The 16,207-nt window shown below is 41.7% G+C and overlaps 1 protein-coding gene across 1 annotated transcript in view; it reads right to left on the bottom strand.

Annotated features, from left to right (window-relative positions):
• The window catches only part of COLEC12 (collectin subfamily member 12), a 184,098-nt gene that overhangs the window by 149,351 nt on the left and 18,540 nt on the right, over positions 1-16,207 (bottom strand). The window contains exon 2 of the mRNA XM_072735054.1: positions 16,097-16,147. Coding sequence (XP_072591155.1) covers positions 16,097-16,147 — 51 coding nt within the window. The remainder of the gene's footprint in view (positions 1-16,096; positions 16,148-16,207) is intronic.

Genomic DNA, 16,207 nt, shown 5'->3' with positions numbered 1-16,207 from the left:
CCACTTGTGCCCTGGGCTAGGCCCGCGTCTCCTCCCCCAGAGCCCCGGACTGCTGCGATGGCTCTGCTTTAGCTTCCTGATGGCCTCTGGACTCCCCCTCGCCACAGACAGCTACCAATACACTCACTTGCATTTTTGCTGTTACCTGTGAGCAAATTTGGCGGTGGTAACTTGCTCTTAACATCCTGAACCAAGGACTGAGACTCATATTCTGAATCCTGCAAGGCACCTAGCACATATTAGGAGCCTAAGCGACACAGCGGCACCCCTGCTTGTGGCCAGTGTTTCCTGCCCCATCCCCACCCCGGGCCATTTCCCCAGGAAGACAGGTACTTAATGCTCCTTGATTCCCTGGCTGTATCTTGGTTTTGTCTCTGCCTTGAGGCTCTCTCAATGGACTGCTTAGGGACTTCCTCATCTTAATGCCCCTCCGCATAAACAATCATCCTTCTCTATTCCTCTGTCGGATCACACATTCCTCCCCCATCCCCTGCAGAATCTGTAGTGACTTCAGAATCTAGGTCCTCTATCTATCCTCCATTTCCTTGCAAGTATCTTTCAAACTATAGTATGACTATGTTGATTTTTTTCTCCTCCCATTAGACCAGGAGGACCATAAATACTGATGCCATGTCTCACCAATCCAGTCCCAGACTCTAGCATGGGGGCAGGATATAACAGGTGTGGAACAGTCTAGGATTTTATTCCTTGAGCTCTCATGGAGGGCCCAAGACTCATGCAAACTTCCAATTCCTAGTGAAAGTTAACTCTTTCCAGAGAATGTGGCTGAGCAGGCAGAGGGCCTCAGCCCCACAGCCTAGGGAAGCCAGTTCAACCTCCAGCTCTGCAGACCACTGTTACTCTGGGCACCTCCATTTAAAGGCAGCTTCTCCTCAGACGGCATTCTCTCTCAAATCCCTTTAAAGATGGTCCCTTCTCACCTGCTTTCTGGAAAGAAACGGGAGATAGGAAGAGACCTCAAGAAAACCGTTAATTATAGAATGTTTGTGTTTCACACTCTCCTCTCTGAGCTCCTGCCCCACATCTTGACACCTCCAATCCTAGGAGCCTTCCATCCAAAGCTCCTTGAACTTCTCATGTCTCTGAAAGACGAATCTCATAAACAACAGCTTCAAGGACGACAGTGAGATTTTAGCAATCCGATTAAACAGTGCACCCCAAGGTGCAAAGGACTATTAGGAGCCTCCATCCTTTCTAAAACTTCCTGGTGTATTTGTACTTCACAAGAGGTCTGTCATCTTAATTAAGTTTCATAGAAGTAAACTAAATTCAGGTGAAGCAAAAGGACGTTCCCTCAGTCTTTCTGAAGAAGCAAACATCTGGTCCTACCTTAGAGATTTCTAGGTGCTTGAGGGCAGGTCTCTGCTTCGTTCAGTCTTCTTCTGACACTAGACACTCTCTGACCTCCTCCTCCCCAGCGCCAGCTCCAATTTGTCTTCATCCTTCTCAGACCTCACCACTGCTGTCTTTTCCTTCTCCTGGATCTGAGTCTGTGCTGTAACTGTTCAATGTGGGGTCTGAGCCTCTGCCTTCTCTGAATTCAAGTTTAGAAAATGTTCTTTGTCCATACAGAGGCAACTTTGGTGAGAGGCCTGCCAGATCGTGAGCTAAGGTAAGGTTTAAGACAATAGCCTGGGGGCGCCTGGGTGGCTCAGTCTGCCTTCCACTCAGGTTATGATCTCAGGGTCCTGGGGTTGGGCCCTGTGTTGGGCTCCCTGCTTAGTGGGCCTGCTTCTCCCTCTCCCTCTGCTGCTCCCTCTGCTTATACTCTCCCTGTCAAATAAATATTTTTTTAAAAAAGACAACACCCTGAGTACCATACACATCATAAGCACACAAAACACCTTACTCTTCTCAAATATTTGTTGAGCTGAGGAACTGTCCTAGGTACAGTAATGAACAAAACAGACACTATCTCTGTCCTCACTGAACTTACAACATGATTAAGAAAAAAATCTATTTAAAAAAAGTAATTACAAGTATGCAAGGGTTCACTCACTCTCTTCTGCCTGCAATCCCTGCCCTCGAGTACTAAATCAGATGACTGCATATTCCCAATGTCAAAACCTGCAGCACACCCTGCTACCTCCAGTTCTCCCCAGACCTGGGTCTTTCCCCTCCTCATCCTTCCTTCTGGCACCCTGGAACTTCTTCAGCTATCTCCAACTGTGGGTGTACCAAAATCCACCCAAGTGCTCGGCAAAGGGAAAAAACAACAAAGATTTTCAGTTTATCAAAATCCACCTTTTCTAGGTATTTGCAATTAAAATGGAAATAAAAGTGAATATTCTTTTTTTTCTTCTTTACTTCATTCTAAATGCTGACTTCTTACCAATTTTGAAAGTGAAATTCACTATTTACAGAGGCAGAGAGGGAAGGAATTAATTTAATAATATCCGGGATCCCTGGGTGGTGCAGCGGTTTGGCGCCTGCCTCTGGCCCAGGGCGCAATCCTGAAGACCCGGGATCGAGTCCCACATCGGGCTCCTGGTGCATGGAGCCTGCTTCTCCCTCTGCCTGTGTCTCTGCCTCTCTCTCTCTCTCTCTCTCTCTCTCTCTCTCTCTGTGACTATCATAAATAAATAAATAAATATTTAAAAAATAATAATAATTTAATAATATTCCACCTGGGAAAAGGACCAGCTCACAAGCTTTGAAAATATAAGTATTCCCACTTTACATAACCACAATCTCAGAGGAAGGAAAAAAGCCCCCAAAGCACAAAAGACCTGGAACTTTTTCTTTCTTTCTTTCTTTTTTTTTTTTTTTGGTGGATTCTAATACTTGTTCATTAACTTGAGAAGGTAAGAAAGTCATAGCTCCCAGTAGGCCATCTTCTCAATAAACATGGCTAAAGTGATTTTTCCCTTTGTTGATGACTAGATTTATGTTTTCATGCAATGTGTCTTTCATTAACATGAGAAGAAAAATTTCATAATATGATAAACATAAACAGATCACTGAATTGAGAGAACCTGTAAATTTTCTTGCGATTATTAATGGAAATATTATGCTTTTTATTAAATTTGCAGACATGTGTATTTGAATAATTACCCACTGATTTTATGAAGCTAGAGGGACCAGAATCTTCCATGATTGAGTGTAGAAATCTAGAATAAGTTCAAATCCAGAATGAGTCCAAAATAAGGGACACTTGACGGGATGAGGACTGGGTGTTATTCTGTATGTTGGTAAATTGAACACCAATAAAAATTAATTTATTAAAAAAAAAAAGGAAGGAAGACTGGACCTAAGTTGGTAATTGTTGAAACTGGGTGATGGGTACTATCTTGTTTTTCAACACCATCTCTGGTGCCCCACATGTGGCTCTTGTACCCCCAGGTACCAGGCTCTCTGCAGATGCTGGCAGGTGTCTGACAGTTTGGCACCATTCTGACATGAGCTGCAGGGAGTAAAGACCTGTGGGCTAAGAGCTCAACCTCACAAGACTACCCCTGTTTCAGATGCCTCTTGTACCTCCCACCGGCCGACTACAAACTGGGGTTCTCACAACCCCCTTCTCAGGCTCCACACTTGGCTAGAACGGCTCACGGAATTCTAGAAAGCATCTTACTAAGTACCCATTTATCATGAAGGACACAACTCAGGATCATCCAAAGGGAAGAGATGCACAGGCCAAGGTATGGGGCAGGAGGTGCAGAGTCCCCAAGCCTCTCCGGGAGCACCTGTGCCCAGCGCCCAGACATGCTCACCCACCTCCAGATCCCCCAACCCCCTGTGCAGGGATTTTATGGAGATTCCACTGCACAGTGCAACTGATGAGACCACTGGCCATGGAGATGGACTGCATCTCTTTCTGCTCTCCGTCCCCAGGAGAGCTAGTCCAACCCACTAAGCCTGGCATGGTCCTTCCGTCCACTGCCCTGCCCTGACCCTGGCTGGGGGGCCCAGCTCCCAGTCCTCTCATCAGCATACAAAAGACACTCTTAGCACTCTGGGGATTGCAAGTGTCTTAGGAACTATGTGCCAGGAAGCAGGGACAAAGACTAAATACTAAATACAGGGACAAAGACTAAATACATATTTCTTATTGTATCACAGGTACTCTTTTACAGGTTGGAAATTTTGCACAATCAAATGATTTCTTCCAATAACTTATTTTCAAACATGTACACAATTGAAAAAGAACTGTCCAGTCAACATTCATATATCTACTATCTAGATTCTACAATGAGCATTTCTGCTATATTTGCTTCATTACATATCTGACCATCTAGTAAGAAAAGTTATTTAAAATTCTTATTTTTAAATGAAAAATAAAAATGTGTTCTATATTGTTTTGATGCAAAACAAACAAACAAACAAAAAAAAACAAAATACATAAGCCTAGAAAATGCTTCAATAGCTCCAAAGTTACACGAAATGAACATATAACCAAATGGAAAACCAATAATCATGAGAACACTAATATTTTCAACAAAATGAATAAGAAGAGAGTTTTCCATCTGCCAGTTTTGCCAACTAACTTTTGTATCAGGGAACTGGGAAAATATATCTAAAGTGGAGGTACCAAAATATTTATTCTGAATTGTTGAAGTAAGTAAAAGAAAAAGTACAAGTAGTATCATGTACTTAAAATCAACTGTAGGGGCAGAATAAAGCTTTGGATGACATTACAGATACAAACCCATAACACTGCATGGCCTAAAACGTCTTCAAAATCATCTACTCTAACCTCTTCATTTTGCAGAAGAGCTTATTTGAGGCCCAAAGAGTTTACATCATTTTGTAAAATTCACATAGTTAGTTAATATGTAAGAAAAAAAAAGACTACAATTCTGATCTCCATTCCTCCAATTCAGAACTCTTCAAGTACCCAGTCATGCACACACACACACACACACACATACACACATGGAGGGTGTGTGTGTCTGTGTGTGTATAGACAGGAGGGAGTAAGGATGGTAGAGACTGAGAGCTCAAATGAAGTACTGAATTCAGTAATTTTCAAAGAAGTCTAATTTTCTATTTTTTTTTTCTCAGCAATGAGTATTTGCAGAATACCTTCTAAATGTCAGGCATTTTGCTAAGTACTTCACCTACATGAAATAATCCTCCTAATGCCCCTGTAACATAGGTAGTTTTGTTACCCCTCTTTCCATAAAAAACAAACAAAAGGCTTAAATGGTGTAAGTTTATGAGTTTAAGATCACTTGGGCTCCCTGAAATCCTTATTCACAGTCTTCACTGCTTATAGGAGGTCCATTTTGGTCTATCAAAAGTGCAACAAATAGTGAAGGCTTCCAAATCAAATTATTGTTACACACTATCGGCATTGCATTTTAAACAAGCATATAGCTGCTGTTAATAAGCAGAGTGGATTCACATGGCAGCAGTTTAGAAACAGCTGTGATCGGTGGTGTGTATACCATATGGAGACGGAAATTACCTTCCAACCTTCTTTCACGGGTTTATATCAAACAGATTCTTACACCTCATCCTGAACCTTTTCTGTGGGGCAAAGGAAAGGGATTCTGTATATGCCCTCTTAACTTGCACAGACGGGAAGGGCGAGTATATAGGAGAGTCCCAACCTTATCCGGAAACCACTGAAGTTTTGCCAATACTGAACTTAGAACAACACTGGAGACAGAAAGAAGAGGCAGCTCACATTCCATCTGGCATGTGGTGCCCTCTATTGTGCCTTTTGAAATTCTGCTAGTGGGTGGGGAACAATTTGTAGGGTTGGCTGATATTTTTCTTTTATGCAAATGTACAACGTTGGAAAACTCTTGTCTGCTTCTCATTAAATTTGAAATTCCCAAAGGCAAAGCCTAAGTCTCCCTTCTTTACTGTGCATGATGCCCAACACATAATGGATAGTTAATAAATGTCACATCATTTTCATATTGCATTGACTAAAAATGACATCTTCCCATGAATCTTGCTTGCTTTAACTTCTCAGCAAATCTCACAAAGTGCATATATTTTCGAAGAAAAGAACACTGTGTAAGGCCTATCTTTCTTGCCTGAATCTCTTTCCCAAACTCTCATTAATGTTTTATGTTTCACTTTTCATAGGGCAAAGGGACAAACCCACCCCACCCCACCCCAGTTTCCCAACTGTTTTACTCTTTTTCCACTCTCAGAGACTTGCAGAATTTATTCACAAATCTCTGACATCCAGTTCATATCACTTCCACCACAAAATGGCAGCTCTCTAGTCTACCTTGACTCTATGAGTCTTTTGGGGGACCCTTTGATGAGGCTTATGAACTAGGCTTTACAAGTATGCAGATTTTTTAAAGCATTTTTGGTTTTCATAAAGATTATTATACCTCTTATTTTCTGGGAAATTGAAAAAATGAATTATAAATGTTGATGATGATTAATAGTCAGGAAAAGGACCTTGTTTTTATTCATCTCTGTACTGCAATTCACAGCACATGGAGGGCAGTCAGTGAATGTTCGTCAGAATGAGAAGTACTCCCAACTCCCCTCCATTATTTCAAAAACAATTCAACGGTAACATTCTAGATAAAATATGAGGTAGAGTAATCACTACATCTTCATATTCTTCATCAATGGTCCCAGTAATGTACTAAATATGAGCTATCATGAGGATTTCCTCTTACAAGTACAAAATGAAATAGAGCCCAAAGGGGAAGAATATGTTTCTCTCTCACTTATGCTGCTGTGAATGCCTGAGCTTAGATTGAAGACTCAATCTAAAATGTCAACAATAATTTTACTTCTGCATTTTCCTGCTTCACAGAACAAGAAGAACGTGACAGAAAGGTTATTTCAAATATCAGAGAATAGAGGCATCTTTAGGCATTTGGAATAAGAATGTAGTCTAAATTTCTGCCAGAACTTTTGCAGACTTCTAGTTCCAATCTCCTGTTTTCCTGACAACTCTCTAGTCCTTCATCTTTTCAGTGTGTGAAAGAAATTGATCTATGTATGGAAATATTTATACCAATAAAAAAAAAACTATCCTAGCATATGAAAAGAGAAGCTTGTTTCAATCAGGGCCAAATGTCAGCTTTCAAAAACTTATAAAAAGGATAAAAATGAAAAACATCGGAAGAAGCATAAAGTGTTTATAGTTATGACTCAGAACAGGAGACCAATTTCACAATGTTTCCTGTGGCAAGAGTTGTATTCCCTAAGAATACAATATGAGAGTTGTATTCCTGAAAGTTCAGCACCTTGTAGCTCCATTTATAACATAATTATAAATCACTTAAAAGTAAACTTGTAATTACTTTGTGAATAAACTGAATTTTTTAATGTGTTATATAAAATACGATAATTCTGTAAGTGGAACAAAGTAATAATGAATCAGATTATAACAAAATCATGTTGTTATTTAATAATAATCATTGTCTAAATTAACATTAAATTGGGGATCCCTGGGTGGCGCAGCGGTTTAGCGCCTGCCTTTGGCCCAGGGCGCGATCGTGGAGACCCGGGATCGAATCCCATGTCGGGCTCCTGGTGCATGGAGCCTGCTTCTCCCTCTGCCTATGTCTCTGCCTCTCTCTTTCTCTCACTGTGTGCCTATCATAAATAAATAAAGCAAAAAATTTAAAAAAAAATAAAATAAATAAACATTAAATTATAAAAGTAATCATATATTATAGTTACAATATGATGTTAGATATTATGAATATTAAGTTACACATGATAATAGTGGTCCTCACTATACATTCTACCCCAAAGGGGTAGCCCAAGCCAAGCAGAGCCAGTCCATTCCTCTTGCCCTTAGGTGATTTAGGAAGAGACTGTGACTCAGTGTTGGCCAATTACATGTGACAGGGTCTACTAAAGGCCTGGCATAGTTTCATTGCTTCCAAAAAGACAAAGACTCTAAAAAAAATTAAAAAATAATAATAAAATAAATAAATAAATAAATAATTAAAAATTAAATTAATTAATTAATTAATTAATTAATTAAAAAAAAACAAAAAGACAAAGACTCCTTCACCCACCTGGAACTGCTACAGCCACCTTGTGACCATTCCTGTCACTTTTCACAGTACATACTTTTAATGTAGTTCCCCTTCACCTGCGAGGCACTGCTCTAAGTGTTAACTCATTCAGACTTCCTTCAGGAAGATACTCAGTTACCCCTATCTTTTGATGAGAACAATGAGGTGCTGAGAAGTCAACCTGTCCAAGGCTTTCTCTCCACTAAGTGGTAAAGCTGGAAATTAAACCCAGAGTCCATTCTCTCAGCCAGGAGGATGCTATGGCACCTCTCTGTGAAAGCTGCTCTTAGCCCCCAGTGTGTGTTACTTTCCTTAAACTACATTCTTTGCTGGTGGCCACCAAGAAAATCAACTCCTTTGTTACTTCCTGAACAAAGTATGGCACTGGTGCAGAAGAGTCAAGGCCGGGAGGTTTTGATGCGGGGAGGATGGAGGAAGGGAAGGATCAGAGAGCATGAGGCCTATCAAGCTTCATAAAGGGAGGGCTGAGGGAACATGAACACAGGGATGATGGTGCCAGGGGGAGGGAGGAAGTGGGGGAGGTGAAAGGAAGGGGGGAGGGCTTAGAGTTGTCAACCATTTTTGGCAGCAACAGTTCAGGGCGGACCTGCCATATACCTGCCCCCCCCCCTTATATTACTCATGATTTCATAATTCATATGCCCAGCAAGGAAGGTTTTCTTGCTATTCTCATTTCACAGATCAACAAAGTGATGCTTGGAAAATTTGAATGATTTGCTGGTGAGAGGCAAAGTCAGCATGTGACCCAGACTGTCAGAATCTAAAGCCCGCCAGCATCCTGAGGAGTAAGGGCACCAGCAAGGAACACGAGGGAAGAGAGGAGCCCCTCTAGTTCGCAACTTTGCTGAGGACCATGTCTTCCCTCAAAACTCATAACTCTCAGACATTGTTCCTTTTCCCAAGGGGCCTCCAAAGGAACAACTTGAGTCTTTCAAGGAAAGTTTCAGAGTTCGTCTGTTTTCAGTTACTTGAAGTTGCTACCAAAAGGAATCACTCTTTCCCACCCTACCCCGACCAACCAAGCACTGGAAGCAACCTAATGCCTTCATGCTGTCTGAGCAGAAAAATGGCTGAGTAGATTTTTTCCCCCTTAGTTTTTCTAAAAATAAAAACAAACCACATTCAGCTTCAACCCAATTGTAGGAAAAACAAATTATTCTCCCTCCCCACACTCTTACCAGGATTCATAAGTGAATACAAACCAGGGAAGGGTGGGGAGGAATTCTACTTTAAATGGTTGAAAAATACAAGGTTTGAATCTTCAATCTATACACACTATGAATCAGGAAACATAAGTCCGCATATAAACAGCTGCTGGCTGAATCCACATACACCTATGATCATTTGTTTTCCCACCAAAATCTTGAGATGCACCAAGAATGGGTGTCTCTGTGTGCTTCTCAGCTGTGAATGGAGTGGAAAGGTCATTGGGGACTGGCATCAGGTTGGATTCCAATGTAGGCCATGCCACTCAGCTTTGTGGGTTTCTATCCTCCTCACTTGCAGACTGCAGGTAATTCCCTTCAAGGCACTCCTGAGAGACTTAAATGAACTAATGAGTGGAAAACTGCCCAGCACATTGTAGTTACCCAAAAAACAATTCTCAATGGCTTCTTTTATAAGAAAATAGTTTTTAAAAAATCATAATCACATGAGAACACCATGTGGAACAATTTTTTATTTCCACTGACAAGCAAGAAAGACTAGGCAGGGAGGCCCTGGCCTACGAAGTGAGTTCTCGATGGGAGCAGAAGTGAAAACCTGGACACACACTGTTGGCAAGAGAGGTTGTGAACATTAATCATAAAAATGAGGAAATCTGCTTAGATTATCTAAAAGAAAAGTGACAGCCACCAAACTCCTTTCCTCAGGTCTCAGGGACATCATGTATCTGACTGGAAGCAGAGGGTAGGGGGGCCGTGGAAGCTAGTCTACAAACCCCCTTCAAGGTGATTCTGACTGAGAATCTCTTCTGTGTCTACTTCTCCACAAGCCATATGACACCAAATTCTTATAAAATCAGAAATATCAACTTCATTAGGATTTACAAAGCCACATAAAACCCTGTCAGTAAGTGATGCAAATGGCTTGAATATTTCCAAGAATCCCATAGGGATCCTCAGACTCTTGTTTCCTGCCCTAACTAGTTTCTCTGAATAGGGTCAGTCCTTTGCCTGATCTAATATCATTTCTGTTCAAGGATGCTTGGAAAAGGTGTTATTGAAAGGCCAGTCCCATGCTGAATTTACTCAATCCTTCCCCACAGGAAATGACGGAAATTCCTTGCATTCTTATCAGGGAAAGGGGTGAGCTCTGCTGGTGTCAGTCTTGAAAGGCCCTGATGGGAGGGATGTAGGGATCCCTTCTTTGCTGTTGGAGGTGGATGACTTCAAAGCAGGGCCTTCTCCAAACCCTAACATGAAGCCAGGCTTCTAGAAGAGTCCTGTGAGAGGAGAAACAGGCAGTCTGGTCCCTGTGCCCAAACAATGAGAAGTGGGGGCATCCACGTGACTATTCTACAGCATTCCCCAAAGACAGTTTGGTATTCTCTTGGCAAACTCTTTCAATCCTCTGCACTGAAATCAGAAACTCGCCATGTACCTCAGACATAACCCTTCTTTCTGGCTGTTTGAGCATATATGCATCATGCTTTTTCAGAAGTCTATGTGGCCTTTCACACTCTTAGACATTTAGTTCCTCTAAAACTCTTGACAAGAAGTGGCTCAGTGATTTAACTGGAGTCACTGAGGTTTTATGTCTAATGTCTGTAGGGGATGGGTTCAGAGGATGGTGAAGGTAAGGAGTAGGGTAGGGGCTGTTCTGGAGCAGGGCTGGACTCTATATCAATTTCTCAGGCTGCTTGCATGTAACCAGCACTGTTCAGATACTCCTGCTCATGTGAAATTATCATTCAAGGTGAACAAAACTATTCAAGGGTACGTACACTTTGGTGAACATACTTAGGAAAAAGGCATCTAATACCCCTTTTGGAACTGTAAGCCTTACATCATTTTTCAGTGATCTTCTCAGAATTTTCCCACTTAGTTTTTACAAAAGACTTGAATTTTGCCCCACAGAGAATGTTTCCTTTAACTCTTCATTATTGTTTCACAATTTGCAATTTTTCAAATCTCTGTCTCTCAGAGCTATTAATAACTCCCATAGTTGAGCCCCAAGGAAGCAATTTTGTCACAGTTTTGTCAAATATAAATAACAAATGCTTCCAGCTGCTCCCAGTTGGTCACTTGCAACCCTTAAGTCTACCCATGGTTTTCACAAATGGATCCATGTACCTCTTGCTCCGCCACCATTCCAGCTTTGGACATCCTATTATTATACCAGATCAGATTCCAAAGAAAACTCAAGACAACCCAGTGCAACCAAGGAAACAAAGTTGGTCTAGGTGCCCTTCTGCCCCAGCACAGAAAGAAGGCAAAGCAGGCTCTTGAGGGAGGGCTCAAGACATCTGGCATGGTGTTCACCATGAGATGTCCACACCATCTACCTGGGTGCTGGGGCACAGAGCTGCTGTCCCCATGTCTTCTAGCCTTTCATAGTTTTTTGCAATAAAACAAGAGGTAGGATAGAACAAGAATTCATGAGGCTGCTGGAAATTAGAAGGTTCTAGGGGCCTACTAACTCCTAGGCTCTATGTTCAAGCAGCAGGGCCAGAGGTCCAAGAAGGATCCCAATATTAGAATAATGGTCAACACTTATGGGATGCTCACAGTGTGCAAGGCACTGTGCTAACCCAGCATCACATTTAATTCCACAACAACTTCGTGGAGCTAGCCTATTAAGACCCAAACTTTACAAGTGAGGAAGTAGGCTTTGCAAAATTCACCTGAGGTCACAGAGTTGGTGAGTTTGGGAACTCAGATATAAATCCATACACCTGGTTCCCATGTCCATACACATAACCACTGCCCCCACCTACAAGACAAAAAAGCAGCCATCAAACAGGAAAGATAACACCTGGCCTGCTGTCCTCATAGAGTTGTTGTGAAAGAAAAATATGTTTGTAAATCCTTTGGGAAGATAAATATGACACACAAATGTGAGCTGGATTTGCTATGATCATTTCTACACAAGTTCTGGAATTCACCCCTCTTCCCACACTTCTCCCCTTCTCCTATGGAATTCTGATGCATTTATCCCTTGGAACTGAAATGACATTCTTCATTCCCTCTACTCTATATCATTTTAATGAAGAAAAATTTAAGAAAACATAACTTGAATACATTTATGTTAATCATATGACTAATCGGAAAGTTTCAGAAGACATTCTTGGATCCATTTACCACAAATTCCAAAATGCATAAATTTATGTTTATCCCTTATAATAGGAATTAATTCGCCTTCCTTTTCTGCTCGCTATAATAATAAAGGATGCTAGAGCCATATGTGATATTTTTAAAGAAAAGAGTTACTGAGAAATATGTAGAAAAATATCACTGTAGTGTATATGGTATTCTATCTATAGAAAGTAAAAATCAATATACAGGTGCCTCCTGTTCTAGGGAATGAATGTTGCCAAACTGTAACTATGGTTACATCCCAAATTAATTAGCTCTGCATACTAAGACCAAGAAATGCTAGCCCTGAGAGCCTGATTAAAGCTTGAATATACTTACTTCATTAACCTTTCAAAGTTTCCCCTCATGGAAGCTTCTGTCAGAGAAGCAAATAAATGGCAAACCCATCAGGTTTAAGTCTGTCTCTCCACTAGACACCTGCACAGAATTTTGGGAAAGGGGCTAACTTCATGTAGCATATGCTTCTGAATAAGTACCTACAAATATCTTTGGAAACAAACCACCAGGTAACAATTTGCTAGAACAGTGAGTGATCCCTTTGCCTTGTGAATAATGAACCTCTGGTCCATCTGTAGTCTAAATTCAGTTATGCAAATCATAAACAAGATATACCTAAAATTAGACAAAAACTAAACCCTTTATGTTACCCAGTCTACTTCTGCAAAAATAAAAGCCAACAATATTACCACGTTGAGAAGTAAATCACAACCTGACATCTCTTCAGGAATGAGGTTTCAGACTGTCACACTTTGATATTTGGCAGGGGCCATACCAAAATGTCTGAAGAGTGATAACAGCCTCTAATCTTGGGAGCAGGATAATAGCACCTTTGCTTCTAGAGTGTTGCACTTTCAAACCACTTGTCTACCTGGTATCTCTCTTAGTCTCAACCACAGGCCTGTGAGGTAGACTTATCCCCCTTGGCGGGTATCACTCTGCTTACTAGGCAAATGCAGCATCTGAGGCCCATGGAGCTTAAGTGACTGTTTTCAACTCAATAGAGTAAGTAGGGGCAAGTCCTACCAGGCTGGATGCCTCTTACTCACACCACCATACACTGACTTTGACTTCCTTTAATGGTTAAGGTTTAACCATACCTGAAGGAATGGGTTCTTGGGTTCTGCTGCATTCAGTGACTAGCTTTGGCTACTTCTTAGGAACTGAAAACTCATTTACCTTCAATAATATTAGATCCAGAGTCCTAGGGCCTGCAAAAATTATGAGGCTCCATGGGGGGGGGGGGGCAGCCCATTTTAGGGTGTTAGAACTGCACTCTAGAGTTCTAGACTCTTCTAGGATTCAGAAGTTGAGAAATCACCTCAACCTTATTGTGGGCACCTTCCTCAAGATTAGGTTTGCCTAAGGGATAAAGGACCCAGCATCCAAACACAGCTCCACCTAACTTGTTTGAACAAGGCCTTTATCTGGGCCTCGCCTTACCTAACTATAAAATTAAAGGCTTCTTTAAATCACCTCAAAGGCTCTTGAATATCCAAAATTCTACTCTACTCCTATGCTAGACATCCATCACTTTGCCTAAAAGCCGAATCCAAGAATTCTCAACACTTGGACGCCCCTTTTTTCATAGCCTTTTCCAAGATGTCCCATGTTAATTTCATCCCCACTGTCTACTCACCACTTGCTCTCACTCTCACCCTGCCCCTCTGCAGTATTAGTAAGCTGTTATCATGTGTCCTCTAAGTCATTGGTTTGTGATTTCCATACACAATTTAGCCATCACAAATTAAATCTTTCAGCAACTTATTATTTTTGTGTATTTTTCACCAAATCCCCACCCATCTAGCTAGTTACATGGTCATGAAATTTTAAATAAAATTTTTCTCAAGGTCACTCTTTTTAAAAAATCTTTCCTCATAGTTCTTCTCATTTCTACTAATGTCCAAGTAAATATCTGTGGGGTGCCTGAGTGGTTCAGTAGGTTAAGCACCTGCCTTCTGCTCAGGTCATGATCCTGGGGTCCTAGGATCCAGCCCCATGTAGAGCTCCCTGCTCAGTGTGAAGACTGCTTCTCCCTTTGTCCTCATCCAACTCATTCTCTCTCTCTCAAATAAATAAAATCTTTTAAAAAACAAATGTTTGATATCTGCTGATTTCCAAAATAGATAGGCATGTCAACATTGATTTTTGCCTTATTTTTACAAGTTTGATCTTCCTCTTATTTCTACCTTTTCATTTTTGTTTTCCTTTCCTTTATAATTCCTGGGTTCACTCTTACTACCACCTTCAGTGAGCCCACCACAGCAAAGCAGAACAACACAGGGCACCAATTCCAAAACACGTAATGTGCAGATAAAGAACAGTAGTGTGGAGGGGGAGAGAAGGTACTGAGAAGGTAGCCAGCATATGAATGGAGGAGCTATCTATCGGCTTGGTGCCACTGCATTCCCCTTGTAAAGCCCTATTTTTTCACAGAAAGAAATGTAGAAGTGTATACCCAGAAGGAAAAATGTTAAAGCAACGAGGGAACCAGAGCAGCTGGGGACTGTTAACTTTAATCAAAGTCCAGCCAGGAGTTGTGTTATTTTTTTTTTTTTTTAAGTAACAGGAAGTAGATTCATTCTCTTTTATTCCCTCTCTCTCTCTCTCTCTCTCTCTCTCTCTCTCTCTCACACACACACACACACACACACACGCACGCGCATTCACTCATTCTTTCTTCTCTATCCTTCATTTCCACTTGCCAAGACACAGAAACAAGCTGGACAGAAAATCCCAGTTCCCTTGAACTATCTTTGGAACTTTGCAGTGTTCACTGTCAGTTCAAAACCGAACTGCAGGGCATGAGAAGCATGATCAAAGAGCGACAAGCACTGTATGCAGAGCCTAGGAGACAGAAGACTGTGTTTTAGTTCCCTATGGCTGCTGCAACAGATTTCCACAAACATGGTGGCTTAAAACAACACAAATCTGTTCTCTCACAGTTTGAGGGGCCAGAAGTCTGAAATCAACTCCAGTTGGCTGAAATCACGATGTTGGCAGGGCTGTGCTCACTCTGGAGGCTCTGACCAGAAAATCCACTTCCTTGCCTTTTTCAGCTTCTAGTGACCACCTGTATTCCTTGGCTTGCGGCCCCTTCCTCCATCTTCAGAGCACATCATTCCAGTTGGCTTCAACCAGCACACCACCTTCTCCTCTCAGTTGTCAAATAACCCTCTCCCTGCCTCCCATGAGAACATGCTGACAGGGCTTAGAGTCCACCCAGATAACCCAGGATACTCTCCTCATCTCAAGATCTTCAATTTAATCACATCTGCAAAGCACCTTTTGCCATATAAGGTAACATTCAAGTTCCAGTGATTAGGACATGAATCTCTCTGTGGGCCACTATCTAGCCTACCACAGGGCACCCGTGTCTAGCTGGGTTCCTGGAGAAAGTCTTCCTCTCATTTATCCATTAAGTTATGAACAAGAGGCTTGAGATAAAAGGGCAAAGATGCTTTCCAAATATCAAAATAGAGAAGTCTTGTGTATTTTTGCTCCTGTCTTGTCACAGATTTGCCTTGCCTATTAAACCATTCTGTTTGCATCCAGTGAACCCAAGTAGTAGCATCCCACTACTTCTCATGCCCGGGCACAGCTCCTGTTCCATTACCCTTAGTGTTTTAAGAAATCATCACCTGTTACACAGAAACTCAATTTCCAACCATAACTGGGCCTCAGAACCACACATATCCGTGTGTGCCGAAGGTCCAGCAATGGCCTTGAGATGTTATCACATCTCAATCAAGCAGAGAGAAGGAAAAGAGCTTTTCTAGAACTCACCAAACCTCTTGTAACCGAAGGACTGCACCTCCTCCTCCTCTGCAAAGTCGTCTGTGGGAGAAGAAAAGACACAGTGTTAACCCTGTGAGGCCCAGAAGCTCAGGGTTGGTG

This window comes from Vulpes vulpes, chromosome 13 (assembly GCF_048418805.1).
Source record: "Vulpes vulpes isolate BD-2025 chromosome 13, VulVul3, whole genome shotgun sequence".
Classification (NCBI taxonomy): domain Eukaryota; kingdom Metazoa; phylum Chordata; class Mammalia; order Carnivora; family Canidae; genus Vulpes; species Vulpes vulpes.
Note: the sequence above shows the minus strand (reverse complement) of the source record. Positions and strands in the feature narration are given on the sequence as shown.